At 43.5% G+C, this 24,417-nt stretch overlaps 1 protein-coding gene and 1 long non-coding RNA gene across 4 annotated transcripts in view; one reads left to right on the top strand and one right to left on the bottom strand.

The window, feature by feature from the left end:
• The first annotated feature begins 2,425 nt into the window (after positions 1 to 2,425).
• On the top strand, positions 2,426 to 24,357 carry LOC120885576 (uncharacterized). Its single transcript, XR_013424128.1, has 3 exons — positions 2,426 to 8,668; positions 19,734 to 19,821; positions 21,285 to 24,357. It is a non-coding gene; the product is annotated as an uncharacterized LOC120885576 (long non-coding RNA).
• The window catches only part of Slc1a3 (solute carrier family 1 member 3), a 77,489-nt gene continuing 69,319 nt past the window's right edge, over positions 16,248 to 24,417 (bottom strand). For all 3 annotated transcript variants that reach the window (XM_078017529.1, XM_040273066.2, XM_078017537.1), the window contains 2 exons: positions 20,438 to 20,572; positions 16,248 to 18,567 (listed from right to left, as the gene is read on the bottom strand). In XM_078017529.1, the coding sequence (XP_077873655.1) occupies positions 18,363 to 18,567; positions 20,438 to 20,572 (340 nt within the window). In that variant the 3' untranslated portion in view covers positions 16,248 to 18,362. The remainder of the gene's footprint in view (positions 18,568 to 20,437; positions 20,573 to 24,417) is intronic.

Genomic DNA, 24,417 nt, shown 5'->3' with positions numbered 1-24,417 from the left:
TGGCACCTTGATTTTGGTCCTGTGACACTGATTTTGGACTTCTGGTCTCTAGAAGAGTGAGAGAATAAATTTCTGTTGTTTCAAGCCTCTAAGCTTGTGGTAATTTGTTACAGCAGTCAGAGGAAACTAATACACACACATAACCTGAACATGATGAGTTAGATTGTTTCAGGGAAACACAACAAATAGTTAACAGGGCTTGCCAGGGGGTTGGGAAGGGAGAGAAGTGGGTGTAGGCAATTTCTATAATTTATTTTGCGTATTTCCTTATCATTCAAATCTTTTGTAAGGGAATACATTTATGTACTATTTAAAAACATATGAGAAAAATAATTTAATATACTTCTCTAAAGAAATTGAGAACAAGTAATGGCTGCAGGACCTTAAAGGATTTTTCTAGCATGTTTCTAAGGTGCAGCCTTGATTACTTGAGATTGATATGAAGAAGGACCCTGTTCTTTCACATGCTGTCATAATATGACCAGACATCAGATATCAGCCTGTAGTGGGCCATGTGAGTCTCACCCAGCATGGCCATTTTATTGTGAAATACCTGTTTATTTCAGAGTTTTAACATGCACACAAACTCTTCCCATCTTTCTTTTTCTCCTATAACCAGAACAGGACTGTGCTATATATCATGTGGGATATAAAGAGCATATACTCAGCTCTTGCTTTCAAGAAGATTACCCGTTAGCTAGGCAAGCTAAATGAAAAGGAAGCGGATGATGTACTATAGAAGAGATATCACCATAGGCCCAACATGTATGTGATTAGGTTCTAAAACTGTCAAGCATAGGAAGTGTTCTAAGGTGTCACTGCTGATGCTGATTGCAACAGGGCTGGCCATGCAAGTGTAAATAAAATGGAATCCTACCTGATTCTTCCACATCCAGTTGTTCTGAGTGGGTGCTTCAGTATCAGCTCCCCCATTTTCTAATTGTTAACTCTGAGATGAACTGGCAAACATTTACCCTTAACATAAGACATGCAAATGGATTCTTACCAAGTGATTTTGCCGCTGGCTCCCATTCCTGCTGCAAACACTGGTGTGCTCAGCTTGAGCTGCAATATGTCCACACTCACCTGTCACTTGGGAATGCAATGTACCCAATATCATATAGTCAGAGAGAGGCAGTCAGGAGTTCAGCCAAGCAGCCTGCTTTGGGACAGAGAGCGGAAACTAATACCTGTTGAATAATCTGCCAGGCACTCTGTTAAGAATTTTCACACACAGTTTTTTCATTTAATCTTCACAGTGCCTATGACAACCCCCAGTTCTGTAGATGGGCTTTTCTCCATCCACATATCCTGAGCTGAGCTCAAAGAACTGGATAAATAATACTTTCCGCCAGGACAGCAACATTCCGTCCAGTACCTGTGCTGTCCAAGGTGGCAGCCACTAGCCGCACATGGCCACTGAGCACTTGAAACATGGCTCATGTGACTGAAGAAGCCACTCTGAAATTTGATTTTATTCTAAATAAAATCAGCTAATTAACTTAAATAATTGATTTAAACAACTTATTTGCATTAACTGAAATCTAAATAGTTACTGCCATATTGGACAGCACAGCTATGCACACATGGAGCAAACAGGTTCCTCAATCTGAAGCCCCAGCTGGAGAACAGGCTCTTGCAAAAATCCTGCAGGAGTGTATTGTTGAGTTGACAAGAGCAAAGTCTGATGGAAACCTGTACAATTCATTCCCAGGCAGGTTGTGACTCAGCTTTGTTCTCAAGTTGCCTCAAGCAAGTTATCATGCAATCAATCCAGGGACTAAACACGTGGGTACCTCCTATTGTATACAGGTGGCAGCTCCATTAAAATAACATCCACATCTGTAAGGGAATGTGGGGGACATACCTAAGTGCTCTGTTATTGAATTGCACTAAAGTAAACCATTCAAGGACAGTGAGGTGCTAACTGGGAAGAAAAAAAAATATCTTTTTTCTTCCCTTCATTTCTGTTAAATTTCATTTTCTTATTTCCTTTTCCTGAAACTATAGTAGCTGTCAAGAATGTATTGCCGGAAGCCAAATTTGTCATTTATCTTCAGCAGTTGAAGAACTTTGATTTTTCTTTTGAGGAGTAGCGCATCTCCACTTTGAGGGCAGCTAAGTGAAAATGCACTCTGGAAACAAGATTTGTTCTGCTGGCTGCCTTCAATATGTCAAAGAGACAAAATCGCACCAGCTTCACTCTGTAATAATTCCCTGAAATTACTTAGAATCCTCTTCCACCTACTTTTCTTGTCTCTATTATTTTAACATGTAGAAGTCACGAAGAAAATGAACACATTTACAATTTAATGTTCTGCTTATACATACATTGTCAAAGCTAATTGTTCTAAGCAAAGTGCTTTATTTTTTTTATTACAGTGATCAGGGCTTATGAACATGAAAGAAATTATGAAATTATGGCGTAGTTCTACAAGTCTTTTCAAAACATTTTTTTGTTACTGGGGATTGAAACAAGGTGTTCTCTACCACTGAGCTACATCCCCAGCCCTTTTAATTTTATATTTTGAGACAGGGTCTTCCTAAGTTGCAGAGGCTGGCCTTGAACTTGTGATGCTCCTACCTAAGCCTCCTAATTGCTGGGATTACATATGTACACCATCATCAGGCCAAACTCCCATAGTTAGCTCTTTCATGTGCTGACAAATAATGAAAATACAGTCCTCACATGGACAATGACTATTCTTCAAAATAGAAAAATGAGCCAGGTGCGGTGGCACATGTCTTATGATCCCAGCAACTTGGGAGGATGAGGCAGGAGAATGAGGCAAGAGAATGAGGCAGGAGGATTGCAAATTTGAGGTCAGCCTGGGAAATTTAATGGAACACTGTCTTAAGATTTTTTTTTTTTTTTTTTTTAAGGGCTAGGGATGTAGCTCAGTGGTAGAATACCACTGGGTTCAATCCCCAGCTACCACACACACACAAACATGCACCCACAAAAGTGAATGGCACCTTCAAAAAATTCTTTGAGGTTCCTTCTTGTTCTGTCCAGTTAAAGAGAAAAAAAAAAAAAAAAGAAAAAGAAACAAAACCAGATCTCCATTTGCAGAGAAGGAAATAATCTAATCACCAATCATTTAATGACTTTTGTTTTCCCAACACAACTGGAAATCAGCAATGTTGAATAGTTAACACCTCTTGTAAATCTTCTAAATTCCAGAACCATCTTAAAGTACATGAGGCATCTCTCGAGGACAGCCATTTGTTCCTGTCATAGACCTGATAGCTACAGCTTGTATACTTGATGTTAACAATGGATAATGAGAAAACAGAAAAAGATTTTTATTATCTTCACAAAGTTGGTAAAAAAAAAAAAATAAAAGAGCGAATACTATAGCACCACGTTGCTCTGTCAACGTGACAAACATTTTGTCTCTTAGGATTCCTCCTGCCCTCCTCTGCCTTCACCCCCATTATGGGTGGACTTATCATGACAACAGTATTGCTGAACAGCTCAAGTTCACTGCCACCCATGAGGGTCTCGGAGCTGACATACAACAGGTAACTGAGAGGGCAATGGTGTTAGAGGTGAAAAATGAACGTTCCATAAACATGGCCTGATTCAAAGAAAGTATTTTCCAGCCGGGTCTGATGGTGCTCACCTGTAATTCCAGCTACCTGGGAGGCTAAGGCAAGAGAATCACAAGTTTGAGGCCAACTTTAGCAATTCCATGAGACCCTATCTCAAAATAAAAGAAAAAATTAACAGATAAAAAGGATATAACTCAGTGGTAAAATACCCCTGGGCTCAGTCTCTAGTTCTGGGGGCAGGGGTGGGGTGGGAAGGAAAGTATATTCTGTCTGAATCAGAACCACCTTAGCAACAGTGGTTCTTGACTTGGGGAAGATATTTTCCAGAGGACATTTAAAAAGGCGAAAGTGTGGTTTGGGTTGTAACAGCAACAGGGAAGAATAAAGGAGAAGGTGGAAAATGGAGAGAGGTGGTAAGGAGGGTTAGAGGGGTGGAGACCTACCTATGTTTGGTGTCTATGGGTCAGGGATGCCGAGTGCCTTAGGTTTTCCATGTAGTCTGGCTGGATGAACTGTCTCGTCCACATGTCAGTAATACCTGTACTGAAGAGCACTGCCAGGGGAAGGGCATAGTGTAGTGCCCAAATAGATGCTGACCCTGGCCATATGGCCATATGTGACTCATCATATTTACCTAGAACCATATTCACATCTACATTAATGTCTACACGTCTATCCGTCTTTATGTCTGTCTATATCTAAACTCTGCTAGGCACTGGGGTCCAATGGTGAAAAAGTAAAGGGCACTTTTTGCCCTATGGAATTGTAGCTAGTAGGGGACAGAGTGCATTCTGCTCTGTCCACGGGGTGTAAAGAGGGGTGCGGAAAGAAATCCTGAGGCAGATGCTGCCTCCATTGAAGTTGGAGTTGGAGTCGGCAAGTTGAAGATGGGCAGAGTGTCTGGGAGTGAGGGGACAGTTGGAGTAGGGACGTGAGATTTCCAGGCAAGAAGCGCCCTGTGTAACTAAGGCCCGGGGTTAAGAGAACGCAGTGTCTTGGGCATCATGCAAGAAGTTCAGTGTGCTCTCACTTCTGTTCTGATGAGGTGAAAATTGAGAATATGGGTGGGGAGGGAAGGAATCTTCTATACAGATGGAAAATACATGTAAAGAGCCTGGCACTTAATAAGCATTCCAGTGAGTGCTAGCTACTATTACAGCAGGAGGCAAAGAGTCATATTCAGTTCAAAGGCTAACAACGTGCTCTCACAGTTGAGTTTAAAAAGTTTAGTACCAAGTTTTGTGATCTTGAGCATCACACTTAATCTCACCTCCAATAAAAGGGGGGCAAGATGACAGCTGTTATGGCCCACGTGACTTGATTTTGACCATATGAATCTTTCAGAACAACACCTGCATCATAGTGAGCTCCCCACGAACACTAACTATTATTTCAGTGGAGCAAGCCAGGCAATCGATGATGGGGGTGGGCTGAGCAGTAAGGCTCCAGACTTTGAAGGATGAGGCAGTGCCTTGGATAAAGAGAAGGAAATCATTATCTTTTGAATGCTGAAGTGTCTGAAAAATCAGCATTGAAGGAGTTGTTTTGAGGGTCAATAAAATAAGATGCCCCAGTTCCCACTGTAGATAGTTATTTCCTTATTTTTGACTTCGTAGCAGTTTTAGTTAAACCAGGACCATGTGACAGGTGATGGAGCTAGGTGTGACTAGACTAAATCCTCTTTATTTGCCTCCATCCTGCTTAGTCCAGCTGCATGGAGAAGGGAGGTCCCAGGAGGGATTTGGGGACACAAAGAACCATTTTGGCTGGAGTTGGTTCTGGGACCTGGTTCTGAGGTGGGTGCTTTGCTTTGAATTCAAGACACCGGGGTGCTAGCTGCTCCATGACCACCAGATGTCAGTGCCGACGAAGAATTCTCCACTCAGTTTTCCTCCCCAGCCTAGTGCCAGCGCTCCCATACGTCTTGGTATGGCAAGCAGTGGCTGCAGATATGGTTGTCTGCGAGAAGTTTAGGGTGGTTATGTGGGGCGATTTGGGGGGGCTGGGTCAGAGAATCCTATTAGCAGAACCCTACCCTGAATTTGGAAAATGTGTGCTGGAAGAACATTTAGCTCCTTAAAAGTCGACAACATCACTTCCTAAGGAACAATTTCTATTTCAGAAATGAACCTTCGTGGAAAGTAGTCAGTTCTGGAAACCGAAAGGCACGTGGGCTTTTGAAAAAATTACCGACAGGTTACTGGTTATTGATTAGCAAAAGCTTAGAGCTGTAGCTTTAAATTTGTTAATTGTGAAATGGAACTTACTCAAGGTATAAACCTACACACCTATAAACAATTAAAAAAGTTTCCGGAAACAATGTTTTAACATGTGTGATTAATCTCGTCTTTCATTTAAAAAAAAAATGCTATTTGGACCCCCTAACCTGATAAGCTATAATTTGAAAAACACTGACTTAGGAGATTATCCCACAGTATGTTTTAGAATAAGGACTAGGTGTGCTATACTTGCCCAGAGTTAAAGTAGACTCAGAGGGGAAACACCTGCTTTGAATGTGGATGTCTCAAAGTGCAACGTTACCTGGAGTTACTGATCCACTGAACCTCAAGTTTCTGGTATGTGAAATGGTATGAATCATGCCTACCTGGGATACAACAGGTTTTCAATATATGGCTTCCCCATCTGTATTCAAAGGTTTATACACTACATGTGCTATAAGAATTCTGCAGTTTAATTAAGTGAGGGGCATTCCTGTTGTGGAAGGGAATTTCAGTACTGAAATCAGCAACTAGAGGAAGCTCTTAAGCATGAGGGACACTGCTCCCAGTTCCGGCACAGTGGTGCTCACAGGCAGAATGGGGGACTAACTGCTTCTCAGAGGTCTGGGGAGAGGAAGACAGATGAGTGAAGGGGTTACTTCTCCAGGAGGCCCCAGCAGCCGTGTGCCCCATCCTCACTCTCACTAGTACTCATTTAATTGCTTGTCCTGATAGGTTCCATGCTTGGCTCAAAAATAGCAGGTGCTGCAAGTATTGGTGAATTAATGCATAATCATGAATAAGCCCAGGATGGTGGTTCAGACCTCCCACCTGGAGAATATGCTCCAGGAGCCTTGTGAGGTGAGGGAGGAGCTGGAAGCCTGACTCCCTAATTTTCAAGGTAATAAATAGCAGTCCCTACAGAATTGGGATTTGTTTTATAATGGAGCTTTTGTAAGCTTTTTTTTCCCCCAGAGTCTGGGAGAGCCTCATAGTTCCCGGAGAAACAGGATAATTTTCCTGCACTCCAGACATGACTGGCCTTGTTTTCTTGTGATATATTTACACATAATTTTCTTCACGGGGCATGTAAATTCCTTGAACCCGTCTTGTGAAAATAATGCCTGTTGTACTGTGATTACGCACCCCAGGAGTGCATTGTCACCCACCTCGAAGTCACCGTGGCAAGATAGATAGCATTATTGTACCCATTTTGCAGATGAGGTGACTGGAGCTTGGAGACGGCATAACACCTCCCTAAAGCCACATGCTCACTGAACACCAGAGCTGGGACTCAAGCCACCCCCCTGAGGCCAGCGCTGGTATGTGCACTCCTAGAACTCAGCTCACAGCCTGGCCTCCCTTCTTGGTCCTGCCCAACAGCTAACTCCATGCTGGGTGTGTTTCGCAGCACTCAACAGATATCCGTTGATGGTTAGTTAGTTGATGTGACCTAGGGCTCTCTGATCTGATTCCCTTTAGACAACTAGGACCCTGAGTTGCTGAGTCCAGGTTGGAATGGACTATTCCAGGATCCTGGGCCAGGCCTGTGGGGAGCATGATGTCAGGCACAGAGGGAGGGGCAGGAGGATACTTTAAGGGGAATGATTGACATGCCAACCAGTAAGCTCTCTGAATCCTTGGTCTGGGGGCTGGATGGCTGGGGAGAGGGCCCTGTGTGGAGGGGAACTCCATGCAGTCGAGGGAGGGCAGCTGATGAGAGAAGGAAGAGAAAATGGATGCAGAAATCCCCTGAGGCTCACCAGCAGAGGACACCTGCAGATACCTGCCTGGATGAGAAGGAACAGGTAAGGTTGCTCCTCCTGGCTCCCATAAGTGGCATGTGTTAGAATTCAACCCTCTGCAGACTGACTTCATTTGTATTAAGTAGATCATTTCAACAGCCTGATGGAACTTCAGAGCTGGGAGGCACAATGGAAATGGTTTGCTGCCATCCTGTGGCAGCGTGAAAGGAAAAGCAATAATGATACTAGTAATAACAAGAGCCAGGGGTGAGACTAAAAAGCCTTACCGCTGCTGACCAATCTGAAGTGACATGACAGTAAAGAGCCAGGGTGGTGGATTTTCAGCTGACTTTCAGCCCCCGGAAGAGCTGTAGTTTATTGACTACTTGGATGTGCTCGGCAGGAGCTAAGTATGACCCAATTCTGTCTCCACACAGCTCTGATGCCATTTCCCCAGAGCAGGTTTAGAGAAGTGGTTAGTGTCCCAGGATGCCCAGGGCATAAGAGGAGGCGTCTAATTTGGACCAGGAGCCTCTGACCTGCAAAGCCAGTGCATGGGCTCATCCACCTGGAGACTGGCTGTCTCAGGAGCCCACAGCAGGACCAAGGAAGTGCCTGGTCTGCATGGAGTCTGAGAGCCTGAGACGGGGGAATGAGGAAGTCTTTTCCATTCTGCTCACGTGGATTCCTTGATTTCTCCCTGCCCAAATGGGAATCAGAGAGGAGATGCTATTGCCTTCCTGGTCTCTGCCTCCTATTGGGGCAAGAAATAATTGGTATATTATATTGGTATATTATATTGGTATATTATATTGGTATAATAATCTTCCCTTATAAGATTTTCCTTGATCTTTTTGGGGATTTTGAAAGATTCCCATTATTTTTAATTTAAGCCTTTTCTTTTCTTCAGTTATTTTTTTTTTTTTTTTTAAGGAAATGACCAGACTTGACCCAGGCATGATCCTTCATGGGCTAGAAGACTGTCCTGAGGCTCCATTAGTGTCTGGCCTCTGAAGCACCCTCTCTCCTTCTCCATCCATAGTCTTTTCCCTCACGGGGCCTCTAAAGCACAGTGAAGAAGACCTGGGTGACCTGGGGCGAGTCACAATCTGAAGGGAGGAAGAAGCTGGAGAAATTATGGGAGAAAAAGTAGGCCACACATAAAAGTCCAAAGTTGTTTGAATTTCATAAATGAATAAATCTCAAAGGGAGAGATAGAAAGTGGAAAATCAGTCTTTGAAAACTCTTGTTGTGTGAAAAAAGAACCCGAATGAAGATTTCTTTGCCACCAGGCTATATATATATATATATATATATATATATATATATATATATATATATATATATATATAAAATTTTATTTTTATTTTTTTTGTAATAACAACATAATATTTGGTGATGGAGAGTCGGTGTGGTTTTTGTCTTTTGCTTGCCAGATGTATTTTCTGCCAAGCCAGCCGAGGCCACTCATTTGCCTCAAGAAATTAGGATAACAAGAGCAGAAAGAAATTGATAGTGTTCAGATTCTGATTCTGAAAATTGAATCTCCCCCCTTTCCTACCATCAGTGCCAGGGAGAGATCCCCTGGCCTCACTCATGCCAGGCAAGCGCTCTGCCACTGAGCTACACCCCAGCCCTCAAAATAGGATCTTGATTCAAGGCAGTGGGTTTGAGAGCAGATATTGTAGAGGGAGATTTTTCTAAATTCCCACATTTTCTTCCTTAGTTATCTAAAGTTGGGACTGTTGGGTCAGACTATGGGGTTTTTACCGGGAGGTTTATGCAGAAAGAAAAGCAGGCATAGAAAACCCGACCCTTCCATTGTAAGGGTGGCTAGAAGAAGAGGGAAAGTTTCTGGCTCAAGAGGAAAGTGTTATAGAAGCCCAGAAAGACTCTGTTTGTGGAGACCTTGGAGCCCAGTCCTACTGTGCTGGCTGCCAGAGCCAACATGGAGTGTGGCTTCCACATCTGAGACACACTTCTGAGAGGTGGGGGTGTCAGATTGAGAGCCAGGTATTCTGATGGGGGCCCCTACCTTGGTGGGAGCAAATTCCAAGGCTGGATAAAGAATGTGGAGAAGAGGGGCTGGAGTTGTAGCTCAGCGGTAGAGCATTTGCCTTGCACACGTGAGACATTACATGTGACTCCCAGCACCACATATAAATAAGCAATAAAATAAAGGACCATCAACCACTAAAAAAAAAAATTAAAAAAAGAATTTGGAGGAGAAAGAAGGAAGAGAAAGACTAGGGTATTGTACTAAAAGAGACTGAGCATTTAAATAGAAAGTGTCTAATTTACCCAAAGGAGGCTACTTCTTTAGGCAACAACTGGTATGTCGACTGAAGGACAAGCAATTAAGTTAGATATTGTCTTAGTCTGTGTTGTGATGCTATAACAAAATATCTGGGACTGGGTAACTTCTAAAGAAGAGAAACTTATTTTCTCACAGTTATGGAGGATGGAAAGTCCAACATCAGAGCTCTAGCAGGTTTAGTTGTAGGGTAAGGGCTGGGTCCTCTGGAGGAGAGAAACACTCTGGCCTCACATGGCAGAAGGCTGGAGGGCAAGGGACTCAATGCTGTATGAAGGCTTTTAAATAAGGGCATGGATCCCATTGATGATGGAGGAGCACTTATGGCTTAATCACCTTTTGAAGTCTCAGGTCTTAATGCCATCACACTGGCAATGCCTGGATTTTGCAGGAGCCATTCAAGAAAATTAAAGGATCTCTTACAGCTCTCAGTCCTCCAGTGGCATCCCATCACATTTACAACAGAGTCCTCAGCCTCACTGTGTCCGTAAGACCTCACCAGATGGGCCCTTGGTCCCTCTCCGACTCCCCACTTCTTCCAGCCATAAGGGCCTCCTCCCAGTCACTCCCACGCAGCTCGCACCTGGGCACCTGAGTTGGCACTTGCTTTTTCTTCCCCGCTCGATCCACAAGCAGGTGTCTCACTCTTTTCAGATCTCTCCTCACACAGCACCTACTCAGGAAGCCTTCCCTCAGCACCGGACCTGAACAGTGCTCCAGTTCCTCTGGGCCTCCGCTGGACTCAGTATTATCATAACATTACACTTGACCTTGGTCTTGGTCAGCTTGGGCCACCATAACAAAATGCCACCCACTGTGTAGCTTACACCAACAGACATTGATTTCTCATGGTTTGGGAAGTCCAAGGTCAGAGCCAGTGTGATTGATTTCTGGTGAGGGCCCTCATTCTGTCTTGTAGAGAGCTGTCTTCCCAGGATGTCCTCACTTAAACTTAATTGCCTCCCCAAATCCCGATCTACAAATACAGTTGCATACAGCATCCTAGATCACACCTGTATTAAAATGTAGCTCCATGAATGGAGAGACTTCATCCATATTGCCATCATTATGCCTGGCACATAGTAGGCACTCTATAAATATCTGTTAAATACATGAGGGAAGGAACTGCATTTTCTCTGTATATTCTAGAAGTACCGTGAGCAAATTTATGACTTCATTATGATAATACCTCAAACAAGCACCCTTTATCAGGCACATATTCATGCCAGTAACTTTGATTTTGTTTTTGATATAATCCTCAACAATTCTGGAAAATAGGAAGGATCACCACAACAGGGATGAGCAAATTGAGGCATGGGGAGGTTAAGTAACTTGTGCAAGGTCCACTGCTCATAGGCAAAGCCAGGATTAGGATCCCCGTTCTCTCAACTTCAAAGTACATTTCTTTTTATATTCTAGACCCGGGCTTCTCAAACATTAAGGTGCCTCAAAACTACCTAAAGTGCTTGTCAAACCGGTTTGCTGGGCTCTACCTTTCATTTTCTGCTTTTGTAGGTTTAGAGTGGAATCTGAGAATTTACATTTCTACTAGATTCCTAGAGATGCTGATACTGGTCCAGGGATCACACTTTGAGAATCGCTGACACAGGCAACAGATTGCTTCAAGTTCCTTTTCCCTTCAAATGTCCAAGTTCTTTCTGGCTCTATAACCCTCCTTAGTCCACAGTAATGAAATTTCCAGAAAATGCTTTGAGTTTCCACATAGTTTGGTCTGCTCTGCTCTGGGTCATTAGCCCTTTGCCACAGGGTGGCAGCAGCAGCCCAGGCACCGAGGGTTTGGCCTGGAGTGCTCTGGACAGCTCATTAGCACCCTATCCCCTGGGTTGCCACTGTGTGAGCAAGGCCCTGACTGGCTCCCCCTTTCCCTTGGCTGGGCGGAGGAGGGAGTGGGAGGGGGCCGGGCAGAGGGGGAGGTCGCTGGCACACAGAAGGACAGTTTTGTTCTCTTGGAGACTCTGGGAGAGGAAGCTGGGTGGTCTCCTCAGAGCCTCGAATTGTACCCTTCACAAAACCACCACGCAGCGCGGAGCTGCTGGGAGAGCCAGGCTTCACAAAAGCCTTGGAGGAGAGTGGCCTGGGCTGCTGGCCGCCCCAGTGCAGAGGCCGGGCCCCTCGGCGAAGAGGCTGGCAGACTCTCCATGCCAGCTTCCAGGGGCCCTGGAGGGCCTGGGCAAAGCCTCCCTCCATAAGTTGTAGGTCTGTGGCTTCTCAGGAGTCCCTCCAGGGCACCGTGGGCCCCTTCTCCAGCGTCATCCTGAGGCCTCTTCCTCTTTTGTGAAGTTGGTGTTGTTCTAAACGGATTAAGAAACTTCCTGAGTGCCAGGAAGGATGCTGAGAAATTAAATCTATATCCATATACTTAAGATTAGCCAGCTGAAGTTTGACCTGTCATTTGCTAAGCCTAGTCGAACCATGTAGCTCAGTCCACTTTAACGTAACCTCTTCTCCAAAGCAAGGTTCCTGATGTGGAAGTTGGTTTGGAGATGATGGACTTCAACCCCTGGGCAGACAGGTGAGGACTCTGGGTTTCAGGGAGGCTGCTGTTCAGGGATCATTTTTTTAGCTTGGCTACGTGAGTTTTCTAACAAAGGCTCTGACTTTCTCAAGTTAGTTTTCTACTTCTTTGGCTCATAGATCCTCACGGCTTCAAGGACAGAGTGCCTCCCTGAGCCCACCTCAGTTGCAAGGCAGGGGACTTTGGTGACAGTTTTCAGACTTGAGTTGTTGACAAGAATCTTTGTGGGTTACATTTTCCCCAGGACATACCAATGATCCATTCAGTGTGCTGGGCTGAGCTGACTCCTGAATGATCTTTATTTTCTCTTTGTGACAGCTGTCACCAGAAGCTCCTGGCTGGCAGCTTTCAGGACTTGGTATGATCCCCTGAACCTACAGAGTTGGTTGTCATGGGACACCATCTTCTAGTAGGTTCAGTGCTGTCTTTATCGTGGCTGAGCATATATCTTATTGGGAAAGAATTTATGATTTTATTTCATTTCCTTCTGTAGAACCAATCACCTCTGCTTCTCATATCCCCCAGCCATGGCTGTCAGAAGGGACTTTTGTGAGAATGATTCCTATACATGGAGTCTGGAGTTCCCTGAAAACTTTTGAAAAATGCCTCATTCTTAATTTTACAGTGATGGAAAAATGATCATTTTTGAATAGCACAATATGCAAAAAAATATGAGTGTATTTCTAAAAGGTGCCTCCAAATGAAAAGAATGTGTCTCTCCTTGCAAAATGGTAGGTGTGTGCCAATTTTTTGAGCCCTGTAATGGATTAGAGAAAATATTTTATTTTGAGTGAGGGGTGGAGAGGCAGAAGGAGTAAGAACGGGAAAGGAGAAAATAGGAAAGGGAAGAAAAGAAAAACAGATGCGAATCTTAAAATATTTCAAGCATAGATAACTGAAACATTGTTTAGTTTATTTAAGACAGTTCTGTGAAGTCTTGAAGGTGATTCATCAGGCTTTTTAACTGTGGCCACAAGATTTACAAGCACAGAATAAGTGCTAATGCACCCAGAACAAATACATAGGAAATGCCAGAGAGGAACTTTTTAAAGCATGTTTTTGCCTTTAGAGAGAAATTCAAAATAGGAACGATTATATTATAATGAAGACAACTTCCTAACACACAAGCTCTTATATTTATCTCCTTTTTCACTTTATCTTTCAGTTCATTTCACTTGTTCATGAGGTTTTTCTGATTTGCAAATTAAAATACAGGACGCCCTGCACAGTGTTTCGCACACTTACACTAACACGTGATTTGCTATTTAACACTTAAGATTTATTATTTATCTGAAATTCAAATTTAACGGGGTGTCCTATATTTTACCTGACTACGCTACTTACAGGTGAGGAATTCAGTAAGCCATGAATATTTCAAAACTGAAGATTGAGATAGAGAGCAGGTTTGCGGGCAGGATGAGGCGTGACCGCTGGGGAATGTTACCTTCCCACCTTCCGAGTCAGTGACTGGGAGACAGAAGGGAAAGACCAGAATCTGGAATAAGATGCTGAAAGGTGGTGGGGGGAGAGCATTCCCAGAAAACAAGGGGACTCCTTTGAAGAGACTGTTGCATAAGCAGAGAGAAACGTGAAATGGAGGCACTGAGGAATTTTAAACCTCCTGATGATTTTCTCAGGTTACTCCCTCTCTGCCCCGCAGCATTTGGAATCCCAGGTTACTCAGGGCATCAGCCCAGCACGAGCGCCGGGCTCCCTCTAGTGGCCACCGGGAGCACCGCTCTCCCGGACTCTGCTTAGATCAACCCACGGTTTTTCATCTTCGCTGTCCCCCTTAGGACACTACCCACCAGTCCCCTTGGCTCTTCTTCCTTCTTTTTCTGTCCGTTTAATCAGTAGGAAGCTGCCCTCGGCGTGATACCTTTCGAATGCTCTGGCCCCAGGACGAGGCCACACAGAGCTGGGCATTGTTGCCCCAGTTCTGGGACCACCCGGGTCGGAAAAGGGGAAGCTGTGCGCGCTCTGAGGCCGGATGAGTGACAGGAGCCTTGGGTCAAGTGCCCAGCGGGCTGCCCGGAAAGAGGCAGTGTGCTTCCGACCCCCAAGCAGATCGTCCCCCCAGGGCGCCCCCTCCAGCAGGCAGCCAGCCCTTCCTCCAAGCTTCCTTCAGAACCACGCAATTAACAGCGGCACTAAAATGTCTATTTTCAACGTTATGTGTACAACAAAGGCATAAAAAAAAAAGGATTTAACTAGTAAAATAAGATTAAAAAAAATTGAAATAGGGACCGTGATGCTGACAGGATAAATATAGGAAGGATACAGACTCTAACTTCTGAGAGTCTAGGATTTAAAAAATTTTGTTAAATGTACTTAGAAACATTAAAAAAAAAAAGTTAACCTGAACATTTTTCATAGTTCCATTTGTGAACAAATCTGTGACAACCACATGTAGGAACCAGTGTAGGAATGACCAGCTTCTCACATCTGCACTGAGGGATGCGGGAAATCTAACTTGAGCTGCGGAAGGAAACCTCTCACCACAAGAGAAAGCACTTCCTAGCTGTGGGTTGATCTTCTGTGGCACTTCCCTGAATGCTTCTCAGTGTCCAGAAGGTCCCGCAGGCACACAGATGTTGATCCCTTTAGGGGGCACAGTTTTGGTTCCCTCAGGAGGAGTAGCCTCCTTCCTATACCCAAATTGACTATGTGAATATCTTCTATGCCTTGGAAGAAGGTAGGAATGTATTGATCAAATACAATGATTTGCCATTTCCCTACCATAAGATCCTATAAGGGAAACTGATGGAAATTAGAAATTTTGCCCTAAAAAAAAAAGGCAAATGCATAAAACTTTCTTCACAATTTTAAGGACTATAAGCTCATAAAGTCTTCACATGGAGGACCTAGGAGTCCATGAATCCTATTTTAGAGCCTTTCCTCTAGGTAGGTGCCCCTGCAGAGAGAGCGTCAGATTTAAGAGTGTCTATACCCAACTTCAGTCTGGAAATCTCATATCAGTCCTTCCTTCCTTCCTTCCTTCCTTCCTTCCTTCCTTCCTTCCTTCCTTCCTTCCTTCCTTCCTTCCTTCCTTCTTTCCTTCCTTCCTTCCTTCCTTCCTTCTTTCCCTCCCTCCCTCCCTCCCTCCCTCCCTCCCTCCCTCCCTCCCTCCCTCCCTCCCTTCCTTCCTTCCTTCCTTCCTTCCTTCCTTCCTGGATTGAACCCAGGGGCACTAAACCACTGAGCCACACCTCCAGGTCTTAATGTTTCTATTTAGAGACAGGGTTTTGTTACATTGCTTTGTGCCTTGATAAATTGCTAAAGCTGGCCTTGAACTTGCGATACCCACTCTCCTGAGCTGCCGGGATTGCAGGTGAGTGCCACTGTGCCCCATGGCCTGTCAATTCTTTACTAAAAAGCATGGAAACGTAGTTGTCCGAAGTTGTTCTGAATGAATATCATGGCTCGCTAGTATCCTGGCTGTTTCAAACACCCCTTCAGATTTTACTTAGTTCTTTTCACAAATGGTTCTAGAAATCAGAGAGATGGATCTCCCTAATTTGAAGGCTGAGCAGGATGTCACTTTTTGGGAAGAGCTCCACGGTGGCATTGCGCTTTTCTAATCCTAACATGGAAATAATTCCATTTATCTGAGAAATCTGAATCTGACCTGGACAAGTAAGTGCAGGATGTTACAGCAAAGCGTTCCCTTCACCTCCTCTTGTTTCCACCTCCCGCTTTAGGAGGTGAGCAGGAGAACCTGTTCTTGCTCATTTCCTTGTGGTCGTCTCCTTGGCTGTTTGCATCAAGATTTCACCACGTGGCATCCATACCCAGCACCCCCTGAGCTCACAACAAGTTTCATGAGTGGAAAATTAATTTTCCTTGGGGGAAAAGAATGAAAACAACATGCAAAGATATTAATGTAAAACTATTTTTTCTTTATTGAAAATACTCCTACAAAGTCATGCTTCCCATTCCATACCGGGTGCATGGATATGCAGAGCCTGTGATGGGCTGGCAAGAGAATCACTCTAGGGGACCTGCTTTCATAAGAAATGGTTAGTATATAAAAAACATCACACGGTATAACAGAATTAATCTGACGTGATTAATTTTTGCTCTACTAGTGTCATAAGATGACAGCCGTGTACATTAACTTTTTGTAGTGTATTTTTCAAATAGAACCTTGACATTAAATGCTTTACTCCACCACAGCCTAATGTTAACTTTTATATGTGCAGAATGCTTGGGATCTCTATAAAAATCTCTAATTGTATATCAGAGGATGTCTGTCTAGATTTTCAGTTGGTTAGCGTAATTAAGTCCATTCTTCATCATTTTCTGTTGGAAACTCCAACACAGCTGGTACTGTCTGACAGCTCCCACTGAGTGTCTTTGACTGGATATTCCTTAGGGGGTAAAAATTAATCTCCTCTAAACCTGGGAGCTGCCTTGCCAGAAACTAAAGCTCCTGCTCCCTTTTCTTGCGACCTCATTGACATTATTCACACCGATTCATCTTCTACCATCTCTCCTAGGGACACAAACAAAACTAAAGCAATCCCCACTCCAAGGGGAAAGCTATGAATGATTTGGCAAGTGCAATCCCAACACAAAGAAGTATCTTGCTTACCTACTTCTAAGAACTTCTGATTAAAATTTTCAGATGAGAGACCACCCAGCTCATGGACCCACACTCATGAGCTCATTTGACTTCTTTAATATTTGTAAGAAGTCACTTTTCTTTTTTTTTTGTGTGTGTGTGTATACCCTTCTTTGGGAAATGATTTGGAACTGAAGAGAAAAAAATTTTTCAGGCAAAAAAACAAAACAAAACAAAAATCAAAATGAAGCTCTTCTTTTTTATTCTTCCGAAAAGGAAACTATACTCTTGGTGTGTTAAAAATCCTCTTTATAGTGTCAACCATGCTCCGTCCTTTCCTAGCTCTTTAGTGTTCTTTAGTAAGACCACAAGAACACTGTTGCTAGTAACTACTCTTCTGTTTGTGTTCTAAGAGTCTGTTCTGTGGTGGGAGACATCCTTTCCAGTGGAGTCCCTTCTGTTTGGGAAGAGTAGAAGAGAAGGGATACTTCCGCTGTTGGAAACAACTAGGCAAATGGTTTCATGAATAATCCTGCTCCTGGAATGGCCATCCTACCTGGTGACTTGTGTAACTGACATCTTAGACCAAGGACTGGGTGAACCACACGCCATTCTGACCCTACATAGAAATGTTCTCTCCCATGAAGTGTCCTTTCTGAGAGCTCCATGCTCCATGGAATGGAACCTGGTGCAGGATATTCCAAGGGGAAATAGAAGTCAGGTTCTTTCATGATGTCACAGGCGGTGTGGGCTGGAGGAACTGTAAAGGCATCTAGGGGAGTCACCTATTTTATAGGTGAGGACACTTGGCCCTAGAGATGAGCTGTGACTTGCTCAAGGCCACACAGCAACTTCACTTTCTGTTCCTCCTCACAGCTGTGCTCTGTGTGATGTAGGTTGTCCTGCTACTACTAAAGTGAGGATGCAAGTCAGAAGAGAAAGGGGGAAAAAGCCCTTCCACTGTCCAAGCCACAACTGATTGCTGCTCATCAAGTTATTAACGTTTTGAGACTAAAAGTCAAAATGTCTTTTTAAAATTTGCAAGTTGACTTAAAATGATTTTAGCTCACTATTTGTTTGATCCCAGTACCTTATTCGGGTACTTCTAGGGCCATCACATTTATAGGACGATATGCCACATTCCTTGGTAAGATCTGATCAAGACTGTTTTTGATCCCAGTTCCTTATTAGGGAAGACAAAGATAAAATGATTTTAAATTTTCAAGTATGGGATGAAAATGAAAATTATTCATTTGGGCCACTGCAAAATCCTCCCATGTTTTTGGATGAATAGTTTCCAATCCTAGCAGAGTAGGGAGGAGAAAGGAGGGAAAGCGCTCACCCGAGAGAATGAGCTATGATGAGATGGACACGGTTCTTAACAGTTTGCAAACACCTGAAGCTCAAGACTGCATTTCTCGGTGTTAGTCTACATCTTGCTTTCACTGTCGATGGGTTTCTCAGTGTCATTGTCCTGGGCAATCAGCTGGTATGGTTTCTTCATTTCATTCTCTTCGATCACTGAGTTACCCATTTCAACATCTTGGTTCTTCAGCTCATGTCTTGACAAGTGCTCAACAATTCCAGCTCCCAGGGAGTCACCCAGCACGTTGGTGGTGGTCCGGAGGCGGTCCCTGTGGGTGGAGGGGGAAGGAAGGAGAGGAGGCTTCTGTGAGCATCACGAGAGCTCAACTTCTACCGGGAACTCTCCTGGGAAGTCTATAGAAAAGGCTCTCTTAAAATCCAGGGGGCGTGTCTACCAACTGCACAGTCACATTCTGGACATAGTAGCTATAAAAGTTGTAAAAACACATAGTCCATCAGTGTCCAGTGACTAGCTGGCTATGGCTACAGTCTCAGCAGTGAGGAAGAACCCCTCTCTTTCTCCTTTTTAAAAGTAACTTCTTATTTGATTATTCTTCTTTTTTTTTAATGTGGTGCTGAGGATCGAACCCAGGTCCTCACCCATGCTAGGCAAGTGCTCTACTACTGAGCCACAATCCCAGCCTCTCTCTTTCTCCTTTTATTTAAAATTTCTCTTTCCTCTGATTTACCTTCCATTATGCCAGCAGTTCTCAAAATGTGGCCCTGAGACCCCTGAGGGTCCCCGAGGTCAAAAGTATTCTATAACAACACTAGAACGTGACTTGTCCCTTTCATACAACACCAGAACGTGACTTGTCACTTTCACTCTCACATTCTTATGAACTCGTAGTGGAGTTTTACAGACTACCTGCCACGTGATGTCAAAACACGCTGGGGGCAGAAGCAGTTGGGATGACTCCAGCTGTCTCATAATAAGACGTTAAGGAGACTTCAAGATGTAAAAATAGGCCCTTCTTCCCACTAAATTTTTGGGTTGCAAATAGTTGTTTCTCACAAAGCAATATTATGTATGTTAGTACATAGTATCATAGCTTTCAAATGAATTTAAAAATTTTTAAGTTGTTCTAATATGATAAGAGAGAGCCCACTTAGATAAATTTTTTTTTGTTTTAAACTCAAAAAGTTTCAAGTGTAAAGTTAAGAAACTCTGAGCACAGTAGCCTCATGCTACAAAAGTGCTGGAGTGACTGAGTGCTGACCAAAAGCCAGAGTCAGGCTGCAGGCTTCCTATGCACCAGTGCATTCAGTCCTCCCAGTATCAGAAGGAGGTGGAGGACCTGAGCACCATGTTTTACAGAGGTGGAGATCTGGGGGTTTGGGTAGCCTGCCAGACAGGGCCAGGACATGATCCAAGTGACTAAAGAACTAGTGAATTCAGCATTTTTCACGCCAGTACTCCTCTGTGTTCTTATAGGTATTCATTTTGGGTATTCCAAGGACAAATTTTTCAAAAATGGAAGTGGACTTATGAGCAACAAGGGGCAGAGAAGAAAGCTGGAAGGGTAAGGAGGAGGGCACAGGGATGGGCCCTGGTGGTTAGGGTCTGAGGGTTATGGAGGGTACATTGCTTGGAACTTTCCCCAGAACCCAAAATCAATCCCATGAAGTGACACTAGTTCCATTTCCCACTATCTTCATGGCCACCCCTTGTTTTGGGGGACTCAGATGGGGACAGCTGCATTATATTACACCATTGGAATGGAAAGCACAAGGAGGAAGGGCCTGAACCAGTGTGTGGGGCCTGCAGTTTTGTTCCAGTCACTGTGAGGACGTGTTGTGCAATTCAGAAAGGGCCTTGCTGATTTATGTTGGCTTTGCAAACATCAGGTTTCCCAACTCTGAATGACTTTATGGAGTGAGAAGCATAGCAGCCAGATGCGCCCCACAGTCTGATAGGGGAGTCAGTGCACATGGCATCTTGGCTTGGTGTCCAGATCCCAGCCCGGGATCAGGCAATCAGGACAATTTGATTCCAAGCCAAAGTGCCCCCTTCATCCGAGTTCTTTTGACAGGTGTGCCAAGCTACTTAGCACCCTCAAAGAATGGCGGTGGTGGTGGTGGTGGTGGTGGTGGTGGGGCCCTGCAACATGAGCTGGAACTCAGTGGACAGGTACTCACAGGAACCAGTCCACTGCGATGATGAGTGTGATGTCATCAGTGGGCAGGCCCACAGATGTCAGCACAATGACCATGGTGACCAGGCCAGCCTGAGGAATCCCAGCCGCCCCGATGCTCGCAGCTGTGGCTGTGATGCTGTAGAAAGAAAAATTGAAACAGAAAACATTTTTTTTTTTTTTTAACACAAATCTCTCTCAGTCGAGAGTACCCTGCAAAACTCATGGTGCCGGTGCATGATTTATCACGTTAAAAGCTGAGGATATGCTTCAGAAAAATGGAAATGTGTCTAAAAAAGAGTCAATAAGCTAATGATCCTACCGACATTTATCATGTGCTTGCCATGTGTCGCCATATGCTAAGATGGCTTATCTCATTTGTCCTCACAACAACCCCCCTGATGCTGGTCCTACTATTACAGCCATTTTTAAATGGAGATACTAGTGGCTATGTTCTTTTTCATGTCCTTACAAGAGTTTTGTAAGGTATAAAATGCTATAGAATTATAGTACTAATTTGGTTCTAATAAGTCCCCAACCCAAGTGGAGGGGTGTTCAAAGAGTGAACTTGAATGACTAGTGTGGTCAGAAATTTACCAATTCAAAAGCAAAGTGAGTGGTGAACTAAGTTCTGTAGCACTGTACTTTTATTGTGTATTGTGTCAGTGTGAACCTGCCAAGTATGTTACCTGTCTGAGACTCAGTCTGTCAAATGTCTATTTGAAGAGTGATGTGAGAATGTGATAATATAGTAAACATTACCTTATATCTAAAATGGTAGTAGTAAAGTAATAAGACTGTGGCAGAAAAGAATCACGGTTCCCTGTACTGTCTCCTTTCTACGGTTCTAGATGTTTTGGCTGGTTTATGGACAACCAGAATGAAGACTACGCTTCCAGCCTCCCATGGACCTGAGGCCAAGTGGAAATGATGGATCAACTTAGAGGCTGGGCTACTTCCCCACTTCCCACTGGCTAAAATTTGGAGGTGGAGATGAGCCGTCCTAGACCACCTAGACAAGGGTAACACCCTAAGTACTTTGGCACCAAGCCTTGGTCCCTTACTCTGTAGAACACCTACCAGCCATAAGGGTTTTGTGGAGCACAGCTGAAAGAGAAATGCATTTCTGTCTTGTTTAAGTCACGGGTACTGTTGTCATTATTTCTAACTCTAACACATGCAATTGAACCTTTTTTCCTAACTTGGAACTATGTAACCAACATGCCAAGGTAGATTCAAGAATAGATATTATGGTTTGGATCTAGAATTCAAGAATAAGTGTTATGGTTTGGATCTATGGTTATTCCCCAAAGGCTCATGTGCTGAAGGCCTGGTCCCTAGTGTTGCAATGTTTAGAAACGGGGCCTTCAGGAGTTGGTAGGATCACACCTCATCAGCGTGTTCATCCATTAATGGATTCCTAAACTGAAGTCCTTATTGGGAGGTGGTGGAAACCCACAGGGTAGGGTCTAGTGGGTGGAAGCAAGTCACTGGGGACATGTCCTGGAAGGGTGTATTTTTTTCCCAGCCACTTTCTCTCTCTGCTTCCCTGCTGCCATAAGGTGAGCAGCTTTGCTATTCCACACCCTCCCCACTATAATGTTCTGCCTCAGCAGGACCAGAAATAACGGAGTCAGTGACCGTGAACTGAAACCCTGAAACCCTGAGCCAGAATAAATCTTTCCTCCCTGAGGTTGATTTTCTTAGCTATTTTGTCACAGTGATGAAATACTGACTAACACAGTGGGTTAAGGTACGTTGAGATGCTGATCTGCTACCCTCAGTGCAGCTAGACTGGGCCTGGAGCTCCTAGAACCCCAAGGTCAGTCATTGACCTCTGGTTGCCTCCTTTTATTTCCAATGCACCCTACAACAATTCTTCTCTAATGGCATAAACATTTATACAGAGTCTAACATAACATTTTTAAATAAACATAATACAAATGTGGGGTTACTGATATAGATTAAAAGAGAACATAAAACCAAATGCAGGGCATAAATCTGTATTTAATCTTGGTCTGGGAGAAAAAAGAGCTACAAAAGGCAATTGGGGAAATCTGAAGCTAGACTGGGTATTCAGGAAGTACTTTTAAGATTCTTACTACTGTGGTGAGGTAGAGGAATATCTTTATTTTTAGTTCAATAGTTCCAAGTTAGGAGATACATGACAAATGATATACAGGGGAAATGTTATCATGGTGGAGAGAGAGAAGCAGCAAAATGTTACAAAATGTCACAAAACTCTTACAAGCAGCAAAGTGTCTAAAAACAATTCTTATATCTAGGTAAAGGATGCTTGTCTTGGCTTTTCTATACGTAGGGCAACTTTCATAATAAAAAGCTATGAAAGGAAAAGCAAAAAGCTGACCTATTTTGATCTTCAAACATATCGTTAATAATAATTAAAGCCAAACTCCATAACAATGAAAAGCAGAAGCCAACTTGGATTAGGAGGCTTAAAGCCCCCTGTTGCCATTAGATTTATAAATCCCTTCTGCCTAGTAACTTGCAGTAGGCCAAAGGGGGAGAGAGTAGTATTTGCATATACACACAGAGAAGCATGGGCTGTCTCTGGAAGGGTACAGGGGAAACTGGCAAATTACAGTGGTTGCCTCTGTGGAAGGAAACCAAGATTGGGGGAAGGTATGGAAAGAAAATTACCCTTCTTGAGACAACTCAAATATAATAGTTAGAAATATTCTCCACAAAAATAAAATTCTCAATCTTACGTGTCAGCATCATCTATCATCTATTTTATACGACCTGAAAACTAACCCCAGAGAAAAACACCAATCTAGTTTTACAGGTGTATTTTTCATTTTCCAATATTGACTATAATAACTAATACATTAAAGCTGAAGTAAAACTTGAGACTTTTAAAAAAGAGGAAATATCCATACTATGTTTCCCATAGACATTAAAAAGAATGAGCTAGATACATTTATAAATGGCATATTGATAAGCAAACCAATCAAGGGGCACACAGTATATGTGATATGATTAATTACAAAAAAGAAGAGTGAGTGTGTCTATGCAAAGGAAAAGTTCTTTTCAAGCTGAACATGAATAATGGTTACTTACAGAAAGATGTGGAATGATATGGTGGTGCGTATGATTTTAAAGCATATGCTTTACTTTTTACTTTCTATACTTCTATACTATTTACTTTGTTATTAATGAGTGCACATATCTGTAATAAAAATCTAAAAACAAAACTAGTCTTCCAATCTCCAACCTCCGGTACACGTGGGATCTTCTTCCTAATCGGTTTCCTCAACCAACCTTCATCACCTTGTCATCTGCTAAAGTCCTTCTTTTTGTTTGTTTTGTTTTTGCTTTTTGGTATAGGGGGTTTATTCAGTGGTGTTTACCGGGAGTGGAGGGGTGCTTTACCACTGAGTTACATCCCCAGCCCTTTTGTAATGTTTCTCATTTTGAGATAGGGTCTTAGTTCCCAGGCTGGCCTTGAACTTGTGATCTTCCTGCCTTAGCTTTCAGAGTAGTTGGAATTACAGGGATGTGTCACCACCTCTGGCTTGGTGTTATGACTTGCATATGAAGTGTACTCCCCAAATTCCTGTGTTAATGTAGGAATGTCTGGAGATGAAATGATTGGATTGTGAGAGTTGTAACTTCATCAGTTCATCTCAGTTTGAAGAGAGGAGGTGTTAACTGCAGGTAGGTGAGGTGTGGCTAGAGGAGATGGGTCACTGGGGGTATGCCCTGGAATGGTTCATCTGTCCTGTAGTCCCTTCCTCCTGCTGTGTCTCTCTGCTTCCCAGCTGCCATAAGGTGAGCAGCAGCCCTCCACCATACATTCACATCATAATGTCACACCTCATCTTGAGCCCAGACCAATGGATTTGGATGACCATGGACTAAACCTCTGAAACTGTAAGCCAAAATAAACTTTTTCCTCCCTAAGTTGTTCTCGTCAGGTGTTTGCTCATAGCCACACAAAGTCAACACACTTGGTAAAGTCAT

This window comes from Ictidomys tridecemlineatus, chromosome 1 (genome assembly GCF_052094955.1).
Source record: "Ictidomys tridecemlineatus isolate mIctTri1 chromosome 1, mIctTri1.hap1, whole genome shotgun sequence".
NCBI classification, from domain to species: Eukaryota; Metazoa; Chordata; class Mammalia; order Rodentia; family Sciuridae; genus Ictidomys; species Ictidomys tridecemlineatus.
Note: the sequence above shows the minus strand (reverse complement) of the source record. Positions and strands in the feature narration are given on the sequence as shown.